Below are 23,729 nucleotides of genomic sequence, written 5' to 3'. Positions count from 1 at the left end.
TCAATTTTACCGCGTAAAGTTGACCGATTCGTTGAAGAGGTGTAAATTGACTGAGAAACCATGAACACATTTGTATCAAAATGACAACGCTATAATAAACATAGAAAACATATGCAGAAGGTAGATTATCAATTTAACTCCACTTCTTTTATGGAATTATCTTAATGATTCAGTTTTAATCGATTAAATTTAAATTAAAACGATCAAATGAACCATCAAATTGAAAGTAGGACAATACCAAACCACAATTTCTCTTGTGTCAATAGAAACAATACTGGTATTTTAATCACAAATTTTGTATATGAATAAAGGTAAATTTTGACTAAGATATTATTATTGTTTATTTAACAACTATGAATGTCTTGTCCAGCTCAAGACTGAAGATTACATTTACTTTCGTTTAATTTAAAATATTAATATATTATACATTATATTGTACTTTATTATAGACTCTAAAATAGAGTCATTAGAGACCAATACTGCGTCCGTGATAGAGACCTTGCATGGGATTGTGTTTGGGCCGCAAGAGTTATGGTCAAGGTCACTGTTGCTAAAAATAGAAACAAGATGAATACTGAATATCTAAGTTTTGACCAAATTTGGTATGTAGACTTTTAGCCACAATAATGCACGTATAGGGAACTTATTTTAACATTTGGATATATTCATTTTGTTCCCTAAATATCACAAATCGACTAATTCTTACCAATGTAAAATATATTCTTCAACTGTACCTCCACAATATTTAACACCGCATAATCTGGCAGTGCCCATTATCTTTCTGCTCAATATACTTAGCTCTGAGATCTGTCATTCTTGGCTAGGAAAACAACAAGTGGGATATGGACGCGTAGGGTCGCCAACACAAAAATCGTCAAAGACTGAAGCGGCTGTTTATATGGACTAGTAGGAATTGTTTATGCCAAAATTATGAAGGACTTCCATGTTGCGTTTGGCCCTTTGGGGACCCTAGGGTCAAGCTCAAAGTCACTAATATTAAAAACAGGGGAAAAAACAGTTGAAACTAAATCTCACAACAAATGCTGAAGTTCTTCTGTCAATCATTGAAAACCTGGTTTAGTTTCATATTTACTTTTTAATTTGACTTTTTATTGCTTTTGACTGGCACTTATTACATCATTATTGTGTCCATTTCTAAGACAAAAAGGCATATAATTGCCATTCATCTCCTATGAGCCAAATACTTATTAGATCTTTTAAGATCCCAGGTTGAATTTTGGAAGAAACTGGTGACAGTAATTGTTGGACACAGTATAACCCCAAAATACTACCTTCCTACCCTATTTTCTATGGCAGTCAAATTGGAAACCAACCATATATTTTAAAGGCATAACTATTATAGTCGTAAATATCTTTAGTATATACTTAAGGATTATCTTCAATAATAAAAGTTTTCTAAAGCTGATTTAGCCCCTTATGTTCAATACCAATAGCCGTCAGATTGAAATCATGTTTTTTTTTATACTTGTGTTTTTTCAGTGCTAGTACTAAGTATTAAAGATGAGATTGATGCAGTTCTTACTGGTTCCCATGGCAGTGTTGTGTTTTACAATGGCAACAGAGGACAGGGAGGATTGGATTGATCCTCATGACCTTCTCAACTACGATCCAGCATCTAATCGTATGCTTAAAAAGGAACAGGTACTCTGATTTAGAACTTAACGATGCACTCTCACAGATATACCATTTTTACAACTTTTTGATTTTTTGTCTTGGAAGGATCAATTTTTGCGTAAATATCTGCAAACCAATGATATAAGATTGCTGACAAAAAATCAGTCATAGATTTTCCTATTTCCATTCAAATTTAATGTTTTATGGGTTAAATCGTTACTAACTTAAATACAAAATTCTGCGATCTTATTTTTTGTCAGTATTCTTATATTCCGTAACTGGTTTCCATGGATTTTTGCAAAAATTGGCTCATTCCAAGACAAAAAATAAAAAAAACGTTCAATCTGTGAGAGTGCAGCTTAAAATGTTTTAATACAAACATAACAAATGCAGGAAAGGTTTCATTATAACCGTAATTAACATTTAATGTAAAACACACTGCATAATTTTTGTTTTATACAGTTAAGACACTAGGTTAGAATAGTCTATATGGCGAATCAAATTTCAAGAGACATCAACCTTCCATTTGCAGGGAAAACTGCATGATCCAAAGACAATTCAGTCGTAAAATGCAAATAAATGATTTTTGCTGTGTACTTACTTTAGAGTGAAGAAAACCTTGTATACAATTGTGTATATTAATGAAAAATGCGAAATTCGTATTTCAATGAAGTAAATTTAATAAAGAGTATTTGTTTTATTCCTTTACTTTCATTCTATTTTGGGTCTGTGATAAAACTGAACGTTTTGTATTCTAGATGAAAACTCCTGATTTGAAGCAGACAGAGGACACAACTGATGAGAATCAACCACTTGACATAACTCCACCGTCCCCAACACATGAAGCATCACAAGACATACACAACTCTGAACCTTCTGCAGCAGGAGATGCCAATCAATCTACTGACAATGAATGCAAATGTCCATCCTGTGAACAGTTGGTGTGTCCAGAGCCACAACAATGTAACCAGGGGACCTGTCCAGTATGTAAACTGGAACCTTGTCTTGATACTGGGGGCAGCGACAAGGCTGCTGTTCCACTCCTCAAGCAGTACATTGCTGTGTTGTTAAAGCATATAAATGATCAGGTAATATGACATATAAAACAATCAGCTACTAGTTTCTTCGGTGAACATAATTGGTGACTGAATGTAGAAATTGTTAAAATGTTTTTTTAATCAATCACTTACCTGGCAACCTTAAGTGCCTGTGCATGATCACTTTTAAGATCTACGAATCCTGGCCTATTATCACAAAATGGTAGAAAAAAAACCCCCACATGATCTTCATAAAACTTGGTAAGAATATTTGTCAGTTTGATTTTTAAGCCTAAGTTAAAATGGGTCAACTCTGGTGAAAAAAATAGGTCATTTTGTCACATATTACGTTTGTGTTAAAGTTTCTCTAATTTGTTTCAAAAATTCAACAGTGTTCATCAAATATTCAAGAAACACTAAGCTTGATATATAGAACTTTAATATAAGTCATCTTGGGACAAAAACAAATCCAGAAATGATATGCGTTCATAAATGCTACACTGATTGTGATAATCCAGTCTTCATGAAACTCAGTTAAAATATTTGTCAACATGATATATAAGACCAGTGTGAATATGGGTCATCTTGGGTCAACAGCTAGGTCATTAGGTCAAATATTAAAACAAAATCCTTGTGTAAATGGATGGCAAAGATTGAGTGGATTGTTTTGGAAGTACAACATCAAAATTTCAGTTCATGAATTTTATGAATAAATATACATTCCTACAAATCAGTACAAAAAATAGTACTTTATAGCAGCATATACTTCACCTCAATAAGCATATATCCAACTGCAAAATCCTGTTTTCAAAATAAAAAATACTGCTTTGCGGTTTCTGCAATAACCCCTTGTTCTCAATATTGACAGGTACCTTTGCAAGGATCCCAAGACTATATGATGCACGTTACCCTCACAGCTGATCGCATCACAATCCTGGAGAGGTTTGTCAAGGGAGGTAACAAGCAGCATGTACATGATGTTCACGAGGTGCTGGGGGGAATGATCCACCATGTTGCCTCCTCAAACCTGTCACGCATGGAGAAAATGGCCCTCTGGCTGGAGAACAAGATTGGCTTGAAACTGGATAGACTTATACAGGTATTTCAGAGTCAGTAGTTATCTATACATTTATAAATTACAAAAAGCCTGAATTCTGAACTAAACTGTTGGTGACACAACATCTTCACAACATGAACAAGATGACATCATACCAAACACATGCAGTTTTCATTAAAAAATGATATACATTACAAATTATTGCACTGCTACATATATCGTAACCATTCATAAACACAATGTAAAATTGTGAGAATGAAAATACATCAACTTACAAATACTTTGTTTGTTTGGTTAAAGATAGCCAAAATATTACTTATAACCCAATCAAAATCATATAATCAGTAAAATCCTGCAATAGTCCAGTAAGCCATCATAATATCAACAGCATATTTCGCAGTTTTATTATACAATTAGAGGAAATGCCAAGCCCTATTTTCTCTTAAAAATTCCTGATTTTTAGATTTCCTGTAAAGGTACATAAAAGTTATACATTTTACCAGAACCCACACAACATTTAGAGGCTATACTTTTAAGGTTTTTAGGGGAGGGTTTAGGTAGGTGAGGAATAGTACCACCCCCTCTAACATCAAGACTTGGACCCATCCTACATGCCTGTTCAATTGGAAGTACTCTCCTTGTTAATATATATATATATCTGAACTATTTGACGAATATTTTCAAATTTTCACAAAAATAGAATGTTTTTTTTTTCTGGGGGCAAAACAAATGGTTTGGTTAGGGTTACATCCTTTTTAAAAACAGGTATATTAGGTAGGCTTTTTAAAAAAAAAAATTAAACTTTATATATAAGAAATTGTCAAGTAATTCACTGAAAAAATATATTCTTAGTTAGGGTCAGGTAACCGGAACCAAATGTTTTTTTTTAGGCCTTGTTCTGAGTTATGTACAAAGACCTGATTTTGGAGTACACAGCCAAGGCTAGATTCTGTGAAGCACTGGTAGATATATTATCACCTGGAATATTATATGTTGGTATTATTCAGGCAAATGGTTCCTGGATAGCCGTTTTAGAATAGAGTAAAAAAAATCCTAATTTTAGCCTTATAGATAGTTCAGAATACACTGTAGCCCTAAAATTAGCCTTTCTTTAGCTCACAGAAACTGCTTGAAAGACTAAAAAAGCTGTAGTTTACTAAAACTTGATTAGTTAATTGTTATTTCAGTTCTTCATGCTTGTGGCACTTGCATCCATTGTTCTACTGGTTGAGGTGAGGATCGGTATCCCGTGGCGTAAAAGGGTGGGACAGCTGATTATCCTCATGTTTGTTGTCAGTATTCCCTGGACATGGCTGGAGCTATACAAGGTTGGCTTGAAATGATTTCGAATCAGTTTAATTTTCTTTTCCTATTACCATCTGTAAATAAATGTTAATTAATAATCAATGATCATGAATAAAGACAAAATGAACGGTAATTGAAATTAGGACTTCAAATTCCTCCTTAGCCCTCAATCAAAAGCAGTTTAATTTGTTTGGGAAAGTAAGGGAGACCTATCATATGAGAGATTTATATAATTGTGTTAGAAAATATCACGATCTGGCTTGATCATTTCATCTTACCTAAATGTTAAATTTTCAGTCTTATGATTTTGATTAGCAAGCGGAGATAAAGCAGCAGTCAATGGCAACAAGGACCACCCCGTCTGAGTGTGAGAATGGAGAGCAGGACTACTGGACAAGTCTGAAGTCATACTTCACGCTTCAAGACGACAAGTGTCTCGAGTATTATGAGCATCTTATGATTGACCCTGTCATTAAGGTTCCTCCTACCAAGGTATAGTGTTCAGTTGGAATGAACACATTAAATTTTTCCTCTCTGTTTTTTATCATTCTGTTAAGCTAATTGCTGAAGACAGGTTCATGTATGAACCCCCGGCCTGCCCCCTGGTATGATTTCCTGTAGCTGTACCATTTGAGAGGCCGTGAGAAAGTGACCTTGATAGAGTTATAAATACACCTTCCACTATCCATTTTATGTTAATACTTACCAAGTTACCAGGCAATAAGCTTGCATGCCCTTTGATATTCAGACATCTGGAACAATTTTGGGAAATGTTTGTGTTATTATATATAAAAAGTCAGTATTCTTGTGTCAGATAAAAAAAAATGGTGAAGTTGAAAGTGTTGTTTCTTGAACAATCCAAACCTGCAATTCAATGTGTTTTCTTTAAGGCTATTGGTGTGACATTTGTGAGGTTCTTCGTGGCTCCTCTGAAGGACGTTGGAGCTGCCATGAGTGAGTTTATCCGCGCACTTCTCATTGACCTTCCGTTGACCTTGTACCCAATTGCCATAGCGATGGTGTCCATCTTCCTCTTCATGATACTCTTCATGTGGTTCGGCTACAGTATCAGGCTCCCATTCTTCCTCACAATAGAGAGGAGCCCAGCAGTTGTGGCTGGAGACAGTGGGCTACATCAGGCATTACAGGACAGCACACAGCAAACCAAGGCTCAGGTGGGGTGGAATTATTTAAGCTTTTTTATTCCCCCGAAGGTGGGCATATTAAAATCGCACCGTCTGTCCGTCCGTCCGTGTGTCCGGCTCAATAACTCGTGTCCGGGCTTTAACTTTCCCTTGTATGGACAGATTTTAAAATAACTTGCCACATGTGTTCCACATACCAAGACAACTTGTCGCGTGCAAGACCCGTGCCCCTACCTCAAAGGTCAAGGTCACACTTAGTCTTTATTCACAATGGAGTGCTGCATATAGGACATAGAGTATAGGTTGTCGTGTCCAGGCTGTAACTTTCCCATGTATGGACAGATTTTAAAATAACTTGGTGAACGACCCGTGTCGCTACCTCTAAGGTCAAGGTCACACTTAGTGTTTATTCACAATGGAGTGCTGCATATAAGGACATAAAGTATAGGTTGTCGCGTCCGGGCTGTAACTTTCCCTTGTATGGACAGATTTTAAAATAACTTGCCACATGGGTTCCGCATACCAAGATGACGTGTCGCGTGCAAGATCCGTGTCCCTACCTCTAAGGTCAAGGTCACACTTAGGTGTTTATTCACAACAGGGTGCTGCATATAAGGACATAGAGTATAAGTTATCGTGTCCGGGCTGTAACTTTCCCTTGTATGGACAGATTTTAAAATAACTTGCCACATGTGTTCCACATACCAAGACGACGTGTCGCATGACAGACCCGTGTCCCTATCTCAAAGGTCAAGGTCACACTTGGGTTTTTATTCACAATGGAATGCTGCATATATAAGGACATAACAGTGTCGGTTGTCAACTATGGGTGGTATTTTTAGCTCACCTGTCACGTAGTGACAAGGTGAGCTTTTGTGATCACTCTTCGTCCGTCGTCCATCCGTCCGTCCATCCGTCCGTTCACAATTGCTTGTGAACACAATAGAGGTCACAATTTTGACCTAATCTTTATGAAACTTGGTCAGACTGATCATCTCTATAAAATCTAGGTCAAGTTCGATATTGGGTCATCTGGGGTCAAAAACTAGGTCACTAGGTCAATTAGTAGAAAAACCTTGTGAACACAATAGAGGTCACAATTTTAGCCTAATCTCAATGCAACTTGGTCAGAATGGTCATCTCTATAAAATCTAGGTCAAGTTCGATATTGGGTCATCCGCGGTCAATAATTAGGTCACTAGGTCAATTAGTAGAAAAACCTTGTGAACACAATAGAGGTCACAATTTTAGCCTAATCTCAATGCAACTTGGTCAGAATGATCATCTCTATAAAATGTAGGTCAAGTTCGATATTGGGTCATCCGCGGTCAACAACTAGGTCACTAGGTCAATTAGTACAAAAACCTTGTGAACACAATAGAGGTCACAATTTTAGCCTAATCTCAATGCAACTTGGTCAGAATGATCATCTCTATAAAATGTAGGTCAAGTTCGATATTGGGTCATCCGCGGTCAATAACTAGGTCACTAGGTCAATTAGTACAAAAACCTTGTGAACACAATAGAGGTCACAATTTTAGGCTAATCTTAATGCAACTTGGTCAGAATGATCATCTCTATATAAAATCTGGGTCAAGTTCGATATTGGGTCATACGCAGTCAATAACTAGGTCACTAGGTCAATTATTAGAAAAACCTTGTGAACAAAATAGAGGTCACAATTTTAGCCTTATCTTAATGAAACTTGGTCAGAATGATCATCTTAACATAAGCTAGGTCAAGTTCCATATTGGGTCAACCCAGGTCAAAAACTAGGTCACTAGGTCAATTAGTAGAAAAACCTTGTGAACACAATAGAGGTCACAATTTTAGCCTAATCTCAATGCAACTTGGTCAGAATGATCTTCTCTATAAAATGTAGGTCAAGTTCGATATTGGGTCATCCGCGGTCAACAACTAGGTCACTAGGTCAATTAGTACAAAAACCTTGTGAACACAATAGAGGTCACAATTTTAGCCTAATCTCAATGCAAGTTGGTCAGAATAATCATCTCTATAAAATCTAGGTCAAGTTCGATATTTGGTCATCCGCAGTCAATAACTAGGTCACTAGGTCAATTATTAGAAAAACCTTGTGAACACAACAGAGGTCACAATTTTGACCTAATCTTTATGAAACTTGGTCAGACTGATCATCTCTATGAAATCTAGGTCAAGTTCGATATTGGGTCATCTGGGGTCAAAAACTAGGTCAGTAGGTCAATTAGTAGAAATACCTTGTGAACACATTAGAGGTCACAATTTTAGCCTAATCTCAATGCAACTTGGTCAGAATGATCATCTCTATAAAATTTAGGTCAAGTTCGATATTGGGTCATCCGCGGTCAATAACTAGGTCACTAGGTCAATTAGTAGAAAAACCTTGTGAACACAATAGAGGTCACAATTTTAGCCTAATCTCAATGCAACTTGGTCAGAATGATCATCGCTATAAAATGTAGGTCAAGTTTGATATTGGGTCATTCACGGTCAATAACTAGGTCACTAGGTCAATTAGTACAAAAACCTTGTGAACACAATAGAGGTCACAATTTTAGCCTAATCTCAATGCAACTTGGTCAGAATGATCATCTCTATAAAATCTAGGTCAAGTTCGATATTGGGTCATCTGCGGTCAATAACTAGGTCACTAGGTCAATTAGTACAAAAACCTTGTGAACACAATAGAGGTCACAATTTTAGTCTAATCTTAATGCAACTTGGTCAGAATGATCATCTCTATAAAATCTGGGTCAAGTTCGATATTGGGTCATACGCAGTCAATAACTAGGTCACTAGGTCAATTATTAGAAAAACCTTGTGAACAAAATAGAGGTCACAATTTTAGCCTTATCTTAATGAAACTTGGTCAGAATGATCATCTTAACATAAGCTAGGTCAAGTTCCATATTGGGTCAACCCAGGTCAAAAACTAGGTCACTAGGTCAATTAGTAGAAAAACCTTGTGAACACAATAGAGGTCACAATTTTAGGCTTAACTCAATTCAACTTGGTCAGAATGATCATCTCTAGAAAAATATAGGTCAAGTTCGATATTGGGTCATTAGCGGTCAATAACTAGGTCACTAGGTCAATTAGTATAAAAACCTTGTGAACACAATAGAGGTCACAACTTAAGCCTAATCTAAATGTAACTTGGTCAGAATGATCATCTCTATAAAATCTAGGTCAAGTTCGATATTGGGTCATTTACCGTCAATAACTAGGTCAATAGGTCAGATATTAGAAAAATCTTATGAACACAAAAGAGGTCACAATTTTAGCCTAATCTTTATGAAACTTGGTCAGACTGATCATCTTTATAAAATCTAGGTCAAGTTCCACATTGGGTCATCCGCGGTCAATAACTAGGTCACTAGGTCAGATAGTAAAAAAACCTTGTGAACACAATAGAGGTCACAATTTTAGCCTAATCTTAATGAAACTTGGTCAGAATGATCATCTTAACATAAGCTAGGTCAAGTTCCATATTGGGTCAACCCAGGTCAAAAACTAGGTCACTAGGTAAATTGGTAGATAAACCTTGTGAACACAATAGAGGTCACAATTTTAGGCTTATCTCAATTCAACTTGGTCAGAATGATCATCTCTAGAACAATATAGGTCAAGTTCGATATTGGGTCATTCGCGGTCAATAACTAGGTCACTAGGTTAATTAGTAGAAAAACCTTGTGAACACAACAGAGGTCACAACTTAAGCCTAATCTTAATGTTACTTGGTCAGAATGATCATCTCTATAAAATCTAGGTCAAGTTCGATATTGGGTCAATTACCGTCAATAACTAGGTCACTAGGTCAATTAGTAGAAAAACCTTGTGAACACAATAGAGGTCACAATTTTAGCCTAATGTTAATGAAACTTGGTCAGAATGATCATCTCTATAAAATCTGGGTCATGTTCGATATTGGGTCATCCGCGGTCAATAACTATGTCACTAGGTCAGATATTAGAAAAACCTTATGAACACAATAGAGGTCACAATTTTAGCCTAATCTTAATGCAACTTGGTCAGAATGATCATTTCTATAACATCTAGGTCAAGTTCGACATTGGTCCATCCGCGGTCAATAACTAGGTCACTAGGTCAATTAGTAAAAAAACCTTGTGAACACAATAGAGATCACAATTTTAGCCTAATCTTAATGAAACTTGGACAGAATGATCATCTTAACATATGCTAGGTCAGGTTCGATATTGGGTCAACCCGGGTCAAAAACTAGGTCACTAGGTCAATTAGTAGAAAAACCATGTGAACACAATAGAGGTCACAATTTTAGCGTAATCTTAATGCAACTTGGTCAAAAGGATCCTCTGTATAAAATCTAGGTCAAGTTCGAGGTAGATGATTGCTGTCACTGTCATGATGTGCATCCTGCAGTGCCTGATGAGGGTGGAGATGCCCTTACAGATCCACTGGGGTCTGTGCCTGTGGTTGCTACTGCAGCTGGGCCATCTGGTTTGGGTGCAGATGAGCTTTCTAGCCCATCTGTGCAGGGTACTTTGAGAAAACAGATGGAGGTCAATACCCGCCTCTCTAAGCTCTAAGAGCCATCTGTGCCTTGTGATTTGCCTTATGAGTTGCCTTGTGATTTGCGTTATGAGTTGCCTTGTGATTTGCCTTATGAGTTGCCTTGTGATTTGCGTTATGAGTTGCCTTGTGATTTGCGTTATGAGTTGCCTTGTGATTCGCGTTATGAGTTGCCTTGTGATTTGCCTTATGAGTTGCCTTAAACCACAAGGCCTAGAGCTTTGATATTTGATATGTAGCATCACCTAATGGACCTCTACCAAGATTGTTCAAATTATGCCCCTGGGGTCAAAAATGACCCCGCCCCGGGTCACGTGGTTTACAAAGACTTAGATATGGAAAACTTAACAAATCTTCTCCAAAACTAGAAGTCCTAGGGCTTTGATATTTGGCATGTATAATTACTTTATGGACATCTACCAAGATTGTTCTAATTATGCCTCTGGAGTGATAAGAGGCCCTGCCCGGGGGTCGCAAGTTTTACATAGGCTTATTTAGTGAAAACTTAAAATCTTGTCTAAAACCACAAGGCCTAGGCATTTGATATATGGTATGTAGCTTTACCTTGTGGTTCTCTACCGAGATTATTCAAATTATGCCCCTGAAGTGATAAGAGGCCCCACCTAGGGGGTCACAAGTTTTACATAGGCTTATATAAGGAAAGTGTTTAAAAATCTTCTTGTCTGAAAATGCAAGGCCTACGCATTCAATATTTGGTATGTATCATAACCAAGTGGTCCTCTACCAAGATTGTTCAATTTATGCCCCTGGGGAGAAGAGGCCCTATCCTGGGGGGAGTCACAAGTTTTGCATAGGCTTATATAGAACAAAAAACTTCTTGTCTAAACCAACAAGACATTGGCATTTTATATGTGGCATAACCTAGTGGCCCGCTACCAAGATTGTTCAATTTGTGCACCTGTGGTGAAAAGAGGCCTCACCCTGGGTGTCACAAGTTTTACATAGGCTTATATAGGAAAAAACTTTAAAATTTTCTTGTCTGAAGCCACAAGGACTAGGTCTTAAATATTTGGTTTGAAGCATTGCCTACTGATAGGGTCATGTGGGGTAAAAAACTAGGTCAGTGGGACAAATAAAAGAGTGGCCTCTAGGGGCCATACTTTTCATTGGATCTTTATGATAATAGGTCAGAATGTTCACTTTATTTAGCAAAGCTACAGGTGAGCGATACAGGGCCATCATGGCCCTCTTGTTTATGTTTAGAGGCAATTTAAAATAACTTGCCATATGTATTTGACATGTAAAGGCAAGATCAACTTTTCATGTACTGACCTTGTTCATAGGTCAATGTCACAATCGGGGGCATTCGTCACATACTGTGACAGCTCTTGTTTAAGATTGAAAAAGACATAGCTTTTCATTGTTATTCTCTTTGATGCTGATACGGTTTTGTTTTAGGTGATTTTCACCAAAAAACATGCAAACGTATTATAGCTTTCATACTTCTTAGCATGTTGCCTGCAAAAGTGATATTTACTCCTTTTAGAAATGCAGTTGCTAATGCAGTTTTGAAGACAACCATTGCTATGAAATACTGGATAAATTCCATACCCAAGTGTATAATTTCCCTGTTCATACTTAATGAACAATACATGAAATATTTTATCAATAAACATTTGAACTAAAAAGACTGAGTAGGAATAACAAAGAGTTTTATCAAGGTTTACATTTTAAAAGCATTGAATGTTCTTCAACAAAATGTACACTTTTAACTTAAAAATGCACTCTTACTCCCAACTAAGATTTAACACAATTAATAATATTGTTTTAATATGAAAGTCCAAAAAGAATGAATAAATGTCGAAAACAATGGTTCTTATGAAGGATACCGAGTTTAATTTGAAAGAAATGAGCAAAATACAGCATATTTCTACCTTATGCGCTTAAAGTAGACAACAGTAAATCTTTTAGCATTCACCAATCATTTAATATTTTTGCGCTTTTTGCTATTAGATACATGGTTACAATCTTGTTATCATTTATTAATTAATATTTTCCATAAATTTATTATTAAGTAAGTAGTTAAAGGTTTATCAGTCAAAATTTATATTTGTTATACATGTGTATGTATTGTTTTTGAATATGAGTGTCACTTTAACTTCAGTTGGAGAAATTGCAGGAGCGCCTGGTTTACACAGAGAGCGAACTGACTGACCGTCTCAATCACCTACAGCGTACACAAGAGGCCGCCATAGAGTACAATGTCTCGTCTGACTCTCCTGTCATCTCTCCTACCATTTCTGTAAAAACTCCAACCAGTAGTGCTTCAGCGTCTCCAACTAAAGTGTCCTACACACCAGCCATCAGTGTTTCAGTTAGCTCAACAAAACAGTCAAACATACAACACCAAAATAGACCAGTCAGCCCAACAAAACAGTCCAGCATACCAAAACCATCCTTCTCAGCAATTACAACTCTGGCTGGTGGTCAAAGTTCATCCCCTCCTAAAGAGGAGTTAGAGGTCACTCCAAGGTCAAGGTTAGCACAATCTTCAAGGTTATCACCAAGGAAGGCTAACACAAGACCGGTGAAATCCTGTGACAATAATGGCCAAGCATGTATGGAAGATTCAAAGAACACTGGAAGAGAGAAACCTATTTCGGGAAAGATTAAAGGTGATGCTGATATTGCTGAACTAGATGGCACGAGTGAAAGTGTTGAGACATTATCTCACTGTGATACTGACAATTCTGTGCCAAATTTGTAGCATATGAGAAACTTTCATGTGTCAAATTTGATAGTAAATCTAGAAAATCTACATTTGTACCTGTATATGCGTACCAACTGTATTATTGAACTTGAATCAGCAAAATGTATTATTATTATTATTTACTTTTACTTTATATTGTGGTAGTCTTCCATAACATTATATTATACATTGTTTATTGTGTTGTATCTATTGTGATGTGCTTTCTTGTGGTTGTGCTGTTTTGTTAGCTCACCGGATCATATAGTGCTCAGGGTGAGTTTTTCCTATCGCCAACTGTCCGTCACCAATTGCTTTAATCAACATTTCCTCCTAAACCAACTTGCCAATTTAGATGAAACTTCACTGGTATGTTCCTTGAATGGTGCCCTTTCAAAATGTTTACAGAAATGAATTCCATGCAGAACTTTGGCTGCCTTGGCAACCAAAAGGAAATATCTTAGATATTTGATGTGTTACATTGTCTAGTGTTCCTCTACCAAGTGTGTTCAAATTATGCCCGTGGTCAAAACTGGTCCCGCCCCAGGTCACAATTTCCTAATACACTAATATACAAAAAAAATTGAAAATTCTTATATGAAATGGCTCTGCCCTAACCATTGATATTTTGTATGTGTTATTATATAATGGTCCTCTGTCAATTTTGCTAAAATAATGCCTGGGATCATGTGTACAGTTTTGAAAGAAAATATTATTATCATCCTTTGATGACAGCAATGAAATTTGGACCATGTCCCATGGTGTATAAGTTTGAAAACTAATATCAATGTTGTCTTTGGATAACCTTTACCGTGTCATTTTGACCTACTTTCTTTTGAAGCTACAACAATAAAATTTGGACCATGTGTTTAGTTTTGCAAATAAATATTAATGTTGTCCTCATATGAGCTATACTTGACCTTTTGACCTACTTTCTTATTTTTGATGCTACAGAAATGAAATTTAGACAATATGTGCAGTTTTGCAAACAAATATCAACGATGTCCTCCGATGAACTATCCTCAGATGAGCTATACTGTGAACTTTTGGCCGACATACTTATTTTTGAATCTACAGCAATGAAACTTAGACCATGTGTACAGTTTTGAAAACAATTATCAATCTTTGCTTGGATGGCCAGAACCACTTCAATATTTGACATACTCCATCATACCCGGTAGTTTAATCCCTAGTTGCATTGCCATAAACGTATGACGTCATTTATTCTCATAAAAAAAACAAAGGTCAGGTGAGCGATTTTGGGCCATCTTGGCCCTCTTGTTTTAATTGCATTTAGTTTTGTGCAATGACATGCATGTACAATTTCATATTGATCAAATCTGTGATTTAATTTTTCATGTAAGCATTCATTATTGGTAGCTATCTTCTTTTTTGTTCATAATATAAACACTTGAAAATTTAGTGTGTAACTTGTTGTTGTCCATAGAAAAGGAGATGAGATACTGCCATGTCATAGCCATTGTGGTCATTGGTGTTGTGCAAAAAATTGACCTTATTAGATCCCATTGTTAATTATAGAGGATTATTGTTTGTTTCATTTTAAGTTTGCAATATATTTAATGGAGTGAGCAACAGAAGCTATATGTTAGAAGTGACATAGCCATAGTGAAATATTTACTATTGGTGGTAACAAGGTCACAGAGGTTTCTTTCATTCTTCCACCAAAACAAACTATTTTTAGCTATATTGAAAAATAGGGAGAGGTATACTAATTGCCCCAGTGTCGGCATCCAGTTCAAGTTTTAGGGCAGGTTGACTTCTCACAACTCCAATACCATTAATTCAATGCACTTCAAACTGTTGTACAGAACCATCACACAATTAGGTTACATAACTCCATAACTGCCTTAAGACTGTTATTCTTAAAGGAATATCTATGTTTTTGCTGAAAATAAGTTTATGAAGCAGAATTATCAATCAGTACTCAAATTTGTTCACTTTCAACAGCAAATTTCAGTAAAATTTGTAGCAAAGAAGGACACATTTAATTTATATCTGTTTAATCAAGAAATAATAATATATTGGCTATCCTTCACTGTAGCAAATGGACTCACAACAAGAAAAACTCATCTAATGATCAACAGCTGGTTAAAAATAACACCACTAGAAAATGCATTATTAAAAAAAATCTTGGCTATAAGTCAGTCATATAAATTGCTAAACAAAATTATGTAAAATTCCATATCATGTATATGACTAAATCTGCTTCTAGTATATGTACACACATAAATAGGCAAAACAAAAGCACCTCATCTTTTCAACTTCAAAAAAGGCAGTGTAACTGTGACTGTAAACACATGTTGTGGCATAACCATGCGGAGGTCAACAATTGTTTGGTCCATGAACATTGCAATCTTTAAGAATGAAAAAAATGAACACTTCTTCATATTGTTTATAAATTAACAGTCTCATGATAATTCTAAACATAGAATTAGATCAAAGAAAAAAAAATTATAACCGAAAAGATTATACAATCAGATGTCATTTTCATTCATTAAAGAAATTTTGAATTGATGTGCAAAAACATATTTAACAATAAAAGTTATTTCAATAAATAATAACAATCAGGGCTTCTAAAAACCGGCAATTTGCCAGTCTGGACCGAGTTTGACCAAGCCAGACCGATTTCAGTTTCAAAAAGTGTAAACAAATAATTGGTCTGAAATTTTCTCATTTTTTATTTTTTATTTTTGTCCAAAACAAGTCAGTAAAAGTTGTAGAAATTGTAATACACAAACATATATGGGTCATTCACACATTAAAAACTACCTCCAAATAGGTCATAAAAGTGTCTTGAATATTGACCCATGAATATGTATTTAAATTGTGAACTGAAAATTAATATATAATTTTATAAATGCATCCATTTACAACAGTGCCTTCTATGATATGCGTGACTTTATTTAGAACCTCCAGAAATAAATCAAGCAAATATTTCTTTATTTCTGAAGACCTCTTCATAAATTCTAAATAAAGACAGTTCGTTTGTGCCCAATTTTCAGCCAATCTGGTTGTGAATAAAAGAACCATTGTCTATAATTGACTGAAAATCTGGGCCAACCACCTATTAAAAATGCTGATTATGAAAGATATCACAGATGCTAGGATGTGGCATTTATATCCTCAGAGAACATATGAACTGCGTTGACAAATGTCTCTACATTGTCAGGGTTAACATCTTTATGAACGCCATGTCCGAGATTGGCAATGTAACGCTGCGTTCCAAACCTCTGCAACATAGTCTTCACTGCAGACTTAAGCTCACCCTGTAATGGCATAAAATGACATTGTTGGAATCTACTTTGTGTACACATTCACATATAACAATCTATATCCCACATGATTGGCATTTATATTGCATATACTTTTATAGCATTAAATGTTGTAGAAAAAATTTTGAGGAGTCTAACAAGAGTCATACATTACTAACTGTGCGTCATGAACTGTTATTCTATATTTATTCTGACAAAAGAAATTTAAAACAGTTGTTAAAGAATCAAAAAACTGAAAAACGTTTTGTTTCTTTCACACGTCATCAAAAAGTAATTTTCCATCTCATAGAATGTTTCATTTACAAATGACAATACCTCCTTAGCATACAGAAGACACGGGTTCAGATTTCCTTGCAAGGTCACATGTTTTCCTGCTATTCGCCTGGAGATACACGAACAATTGTTTCAAAATGCATCATTCAGCAATTTAATTTTGATTTAAAAGAGGCTCATGGACAGAAAGTATCATTCTATAGAAGGTGCAGTGAAGCCACAATATAAGTTTTTAGTCAAAATCTGATATTTCAATTGGTATTGTGATCATAAAAGTTGCTTTATTCACAATGCTTAATAATAATAAGTGTAATTTTGTGTGATGTAATTTTGTGCAATACCTTGCATGTGTTGGGTTTATAGTCCAATCAAGGGAGACAACGTCATAGCCACTGTTTGAAAGATCATCTATAGCAAAGTGGGCATCCTTTGCGAACACAACCTGGAAGACAGCAATGTGATTCATTCAAGTTTTAGAAATTTTTGAGTGATTATATTACATGAAAGGTCTGATCATTACATTCAGGCCCAGTTGAACTGTAATTGTATGTATACTTTAAAATGCTTAAATGCTCTTGATCAAAACAAGATAACTGAATAAAGATGTCATTAGTCTCATTACCAATATAAATCTGCAGCAAATTGTTCAACTGGGTAATTCTTTGGTTTGGTGAAAAGTGGCTGAAGTTCATTATTTGGTCAATATTTCTTTTTCTAATAATGACCATTAACCAATTAAATCATTTAAAAGTGTAAACTTACATAAAATAACTTGTGGACAACTTGACCAAGTTTTATAAACAACTGGCTTCGGGTTTTAAAGGACAACCAAGGGACATTACTCAGGATTCTTCCCTTTAGTTGGCCCTTGCTACATGTGATAGTTGTGAACGTAATTAGAAATTGTTTCTGTCAACCTTTAATTCTTATTTCTAATTAAGAAAAAAAATCTAAAAAAAAGGTCTTCAATTATGCATAAAACAATTTAATACCACTGATTAAATTTTGTGTACTGGTAACTACTCGAATACATATCTTGCTCTCAGATTTTCTTTAAAATATCTGCCCAAAATTTATATCAATATACCGGTAAATCTTGGGATTTGCTTGAAACAGTAAAAACATTTAAGATTTAAAGCAGAAACGGATTGATATGTGGTTAAATGGTGAAACTGGGGCCAGACTTTTATTTTGAAGGCAGACAGGCTACAGATTTGGAATTGTTCAGATTATTATATATATTCTGATAGGAAGTTGAAAGTACAGAGTAGAAAATCATCTATTACCATAGGCACAGGTTCAAATCCAGTTTCGCAAAGCTTTTCCTTTGTCCTATAAGCTATGTCCTTGAGATAAGGCAGTGAGAATTCTGCAAAATGGTCTGGTCCCAGCTCACCAGCACACGATTCAAATACTTGCAGAATCTGAAATATACCAGAAGGGAAATAAAAACAGGTTTTCTATGTGAACAATCGTTTAATGTCTAAATGAAATACTGGTGTAAATCCACTCAAATTTGTGCATGCCAGTACCATTTATATTTCCCTACTCGAGGTCTCGTATCATATTAATCAATAAACATAAATGTCATATCAATTTAATGTGAATTGACAAACCTACACATGTGAATAACAAATTCACAGGTCAATACCAATGGATATGATATGAGAACAATGCAGAGAGCTTGAGTTAACTTTAACAGTTACAGATAGCAATGTTCTGTTATACGTCTATTTTCATCACAATTTTTATGTGGACTCTTTCCCCTTCATACCAGTACTTACCCACAAGCCTTGCACTGGTCAAATATTAACATTGCTTGTTCAAACTCTGAATTTTACATTGCAGAGCTTGTTACTATTTTACAAGTAGGTAGTAATGCTAAATTTGGACAAAACTACACAATATCAATGACAAGCCTACCTGTGCCCCTGCCTTGACCTGTGCCACAAGATAGTCGACCACTTTCTCACATAGCAACTGTAGGAGTTTCCGACTGGCGTCTGGGTAGGTAACCAGCCACTTACGGGCCTTTGGCAGCGGAGAGTGGGATCCACCATCTATCATGAACTTCATCAACGTCCACTAGAGTGTAGGTTTCAAATATTTTAACAATGTATCCAAATTATTAACCAAACTGATCTAAGGAAAGCTTTGTTCACCTGTTTACCCAAGTCAAATAATAATCATAATAATCTATCGAATGTGTGAAATAGAAAAACATTGAGCTTTTTCTTTTTTATAAATATTGACATCAATATCATTTTTAAAAAACAAGACATACTCTTTATAAATTACTATATATACGAAATGTTTTAAAGAGAAAAAATAACATCAACAAAAATACATGTTTGTGTGATTTTATATATTATTTACCAATGTCGTTGTTATATAAATTCAACGAAATATCTGACAAGACACTGACAGATGCATTATTTTCATACAAAAAAATATTACAAGACAATCAATATCAATCAAAATTACCCAAATAAGCTATATGGACTATAAAACTGTTAATTTATATACAAATTATCAATCATCATTCATACATGTAAATATTCCTACCGGTGCCCCTGAGAATCCAAAGAGTGGACACTGCCCATTGAGTGCATGCCGCGTCATGGTGATTGCATCCATCACGTAACTGAGATCGCGCACAACATCGGCGTCCTGGTGAAGCTTGTCAAGGTCATCGGGAGTTTGCAGCAGGAAGTCAAATATTACACCCTTTTTGAGAAAAAAGAATTAATACACATTACATGGTTAGTGCAAACAAATATGTCAGTGAAAAGTTAATCATTACAAGAGATGTTTGTCAAGCATTATTCCTTTATAGCACTGTGCATAAGAAACATGTGAATAATTGAATCAATGTGTTTAAAGAAGAAATGCAGTACCGTAATAACAAGAGATGTTTGTCAAACATTATGCCCCCCTGAGCGCCATGTATTCAGGATTATATGGACAATTGAATGAAATATGCATGGACCGAAATGACAGCTGATTTGTCACTGACATTGGATGCCGTTGAGGCAGTTTTAAGATTATGACCATTCAAAGTTTGAGGAAAGAGTGTGTTATGACCATGACGTTTGACCTCAAAATTCATAGGAGTCATCAGCTGGTCACAAAAAATCTAAATGTCAAGTTTGAGGGCAGTGGACGCAGGCATTGACAAGTTATCACACAGACAAGATTTTTTCGTTCAAGGTCACTGTGACCTTGACCTTTGACCCAATGACCCCTGAAATCATAAGGGGTCATCTACAGATTAGAAGCAACATCAAGTCAAGTTTGAGAGCCATGGGTGCAGGCATTGTCGAGTTATCACACGGAAAACCTTTTACCATTCAAGGTCACTGTGACCTTGACCTTTTGCCCGATGACCCCCAAAAACAATAGGGGTCATCTACTGGTCAGGCCCAACCTCCATGTCAAGTATGAGGGCCATGGGTGCAGGCATTGTTAAGTTATCACTCGGACAACCTTTTACCATTTAAGGTCACTGTGACCTTGACCTTTGGCCCGATGACCCCCAAAAACAATAGGGGTCATCTACTGGTTAGGCCCAACTTCCATATCAAGTTTGATGACTATAGGTCTAGGCATTGTTGAGTTATCACTAGGACAAGGTTTAAAATTATTTAAAAAGGTCACTGTGACCATGACCTTTGACCCGATGAGCCCTAAAATCAATAGGGGTCATCTACTGGTCAGGCCCAACCTTCATGTCAAGTTAGATGACCATACGTCCAGGAATTGTGGAGTTATCACTCGGACAAGCTTTGGTCTACCGACGGACTGACCGACCGACTTACCGACTGACATGTGCAAAGCAATATACCCCTCTTCTTCGAAGGGGGGCATAATTAAAAGTTTTTCAAAATGTATGAAAAAGAAAGAAAAAAAATCAGACTTTGATCTGCTGTCCAAGTTTTTATGAAACTGTTGACTTTGACCATTCAGCAAACAACACCCTGTCTTAAATAGGGGTCAAACTAGTACAGAACAACTCACACATGTATGTACAAATTAAGTTTCATGGTCCTAGGTCATGCTGTTCACAATTATTTATTAGTTTTCATAAGAAAATTGTAAGTGACCTTGACCTACTGAACTCAAAAACAAGAGGGGTCTTCACAACCTACCACTTAAGTTAAATTGTCCTAGGTTAAAGGTTCTTGGGTTACTGTGAAGACAAAAGTTTTCATAAGCAAGTTGACTGTGACATTTTTCCAAAAAGGGGGATTATTTTCAATGAAAAAAAAGTTTTATAAGTAATACTGTTATACATATTTAGTGGAATATAACTATGTAAGATGAATGTATGTCTTCCTGGGTTGAATCAATTGACATGGTTTTTCACAAACAATAGACAATATTTATGATGAAACTTGAAAAATATGTATAACTTTCTACACACCTTTCCCTCAACAACATCAACTCCCATGCCTAGAACTTGTGGAATAACTAGGATGTCAGAAAATATAATTGCTGCATCTAGGTTGAATCTTCTTAAAGGCTGTAACAAAATGAAAACAGTTGCAATACACGTACATATAACAGGATCTTCAATGATATATTTACAAAAAGCTTTGCCATTCTATAAGACAACAACTGACCAATCCACAACTGTCTACTTTGGGTTCGTAGGAAGGCAATTATGCTTTAAAAGATGGCCTTATATTTATATAAGATACTTAAAACAAATTTGAAATGGTAAGGTATATTGATACATATTAAGAAGCCTAATCAAACAAAGTGACAAAGGTATCATTTAACTGTTAACTATTTTACCTGTAGAGTTATTTCGCAGGCCATACTGGGAGTTTTCACCATGTCAAAGAAGCCAACATTATGCTTCAATTTAAATTCACCATACTCTGAAATAAACATAAATTAAATAGAAATATATTCACAATTTATAAATAAATGATTTCTAAGATTACCTAGGTCATGTCTATGCTGTTACTTTGTCATGCAAGGTGGATTTTGAATTAATGTGGCGCAGACGATTGTCACGAAATGACACATTTCACATACATGACCCATATCCCTACCTCAAAGGTCAAGGTCACAATTGAAATAATATGACACAATGTATGGTACATAAAGCCAGTGCAGTCAATATCTTACCACATCATAATTTGCAATGCCTTAGTTTCTTTGGAGAGCAATGTGCATGCCATCTATTGGTAATAGTTTAATAAAGCTGGCAAATTTGCAATCTGTTAACCACATGGAAACAAAAAGACAGGTAGTTAAACCTAATTAAAACAATTCATGCAGCAAAAACATAAATTTATTAAAGATCTTTTCTATTTAATATCAATCTAAAAGTACTACATTGACAGTGAAATAAGTCATATCCACAGAGCTAAAATGATTCCAACAACTAAAGACCTTTACCTGGGAGGTACCTGCCAGCCTGCCGCATCAACCACACAGGCACACGTTCAGTTGGCTGTCCTCTTGCAGCACGAAGAATGAGGTCATTCTTCAATGGAGGGAAAGCCTGAAATATTAGCTTACTCTGTGTTACATGAAACAGGATTGTGTTGTTGTGGGTGCGTCAATGAATACAAAATTTATTTTCATAGAGCATATTTTGTTGGTCTACGTGACTCGATACATTTGTCTTTTTTATTGTTTCCTATGGTTTTCAAAACATGCAATTCAAATGTAAAGCGTGATTTCTATTTACAAATATCTTGAATGTAGCTCAACATAACTGCAAAACCTAAAGATGCGTGTGCGCCCTCTGAGGTCATTCCCCCATGTGCTACATTTAAATCTTTAAGCGTATACACATTGAATGGCATTTTTTTAGAAAAATACTTAACAAAACAAGAATGATGAAACTTTGCAACTTTGCAAGTGTGACCAAGGCAAGTCTCTGAATTGATCTAGATCATCGAATAATCTATCACGGCAAAAAGACGTGTCTTTTAGCTGGTGTTCGGGATTTGTGTCCTGATCAGAAATGTACCGTCAACCAGTATATATGGATGCTTAGAGTCACCAAAACAAATAAACGTCAAAAGACTGAAAGACTATGAAGTGGTTCAATTGGATTAGTTAAAACAATAAGTGGTATTTTTTTAGAAAACTACTCATGATTACAGGACAAAACAAAAAATAGTCACTGGAGCTTATTTCCAATTACAACTGTAAGCAATAAAGCAGTTACATAATTTCCGCATTCACTGTACATCCGTGCTGTCGGCACTTTGATATTTACGGTATTTTACCGTACTGCATCATTATCCGAGTTACATATTTATAATCGAATGGCATACAGCATATGACAACTCATCATAATAATGAATAGTCCTATATCTAAATGAAACAAACAAACAAATAATGTGTTTTAAAATGTATAAATGAAATATGTTTTACCTCTGTCTGTGTCAATGTGGCTGTTGTTGACATTTTGCAATACAGCTGGAGTAATGTCCCTTGCCCTGGTTCCCTGCCTTATATATGCAAAGGATATCCGGAAGCCTATTCTGACAGGTGTAAATACCGGTGTCGGTATGTCGATTTGTCACATTACCGTCATGAGCGTCATGTGAAAAAATTGTAGACCTTTTAAATATTTTTGAAAGCATTTTATTTCGATGACTCTCATGAAAATTACGATTGTATCCCCTTAAAAAATAATCTCGATTCAGGCTGAAATTTCTGAATAAGAAAATAAATACATCTTCAACTATTTGCTGTTAT

At 35.7% G+C, this 23,729-nt stretch overlaps 2 protein-coding genes across 4 annotated transcripts; one reads left to right on the top strand and one right to left on the bottom strand.

Annotated features, from left to right (window-relative positions):
- The first annotated feature begins 25 nt into the window (after positions 1-25).
- Positions 26-14,859, top strand: LOC128212796 (chloride channel CLIC-like protein 1). 3 transcript variants are annotated; one of them, XM_052918114.1, is made up of 9 exons: positions 215-311; positions 1,501-1,662; positions 2,394-2,723; positions 3,541-3,771; positions 4,917-5,057; positions 5,350-5,526; positions 5,925-6,209; positions 10,529-10,620; positions 12,856-13,030. In XM_052918114.1, exons 2-9 carry the CDS (start codon positions 1,522-1,524, stop codon positions 12,899-12,901), a joined length of 1,443 nt encoding a protein of 480 aa, XP_052774074.1. In that variant the 5' UTR covers positions 215-311; positions 1,501-1,521; the 3' UTR covers positions 12,902-13,030. The 3 variants fall into 3 exon arrangements, with proteins under 3 accessions (XP_052774073.1, XP_052774074.1, XP_052774071.1); XM_052918113.1 differs by lacking the exons at positions 215-311; positions 10,529-10,620 and adding an exon at positions 26-120 and having other exon boundaries at positions 12,856-14,859; XM_052918111.1 differs by lacking the exon at positions 10,529-10,620 and having other exon boundaries at positions 12,856-14,859.
- Positions 14,860-15,423: 564 nt separating this feature from the next.
- Positions 15,424-23,462, bottom strand: LOC128213085 (uroporphyrinogen decarboxylase-like). The gene is made up of 10 exons (XM_052918608.1): positions 23,403-23,462; positions 22,413-22,518; positions 21,801-21,886; positions 21,427-21,525; positions 19,569-19,730; positions 18,927-19,088; positions 18,290-18,427; positions 17,345-17,445; positions 17,046-17,112; positions 15,424-16,724 (listed from the first exon to the last, which is right to left on the bottom strand). Exons 1-10 carry the CDS (start codon positions 23,433-23,435, stop codon positions 16,560-16,562), a joined length of 1,119 nt encoding a protein of 372 aa, XP_052774568.1. The 5' UTR covers positions 23,436-23,462; the 3' UTR covers positions 15,424-16,559.
- Positions 23,463-23,729: the final 267 nt, after the last annotated feature.

Source organism: Mya arenaria, chromosome 13, assembly GCF_026914265.1.
Source record: "Mya arenaria isolate MELC-2E11 chromosome 13, ASM2691426v1".
Lineage (NCBI taxonomy): Eukaryota > Metazoa > Mollusca > Bivalvia > Myida > Myidae > Mya > Mya arenaria.
The sequence above is the reverse complement of the archived record's forward strand: the minus strand, read 5'-3'. Positions and strand labels throughout refer to the sequence as shown.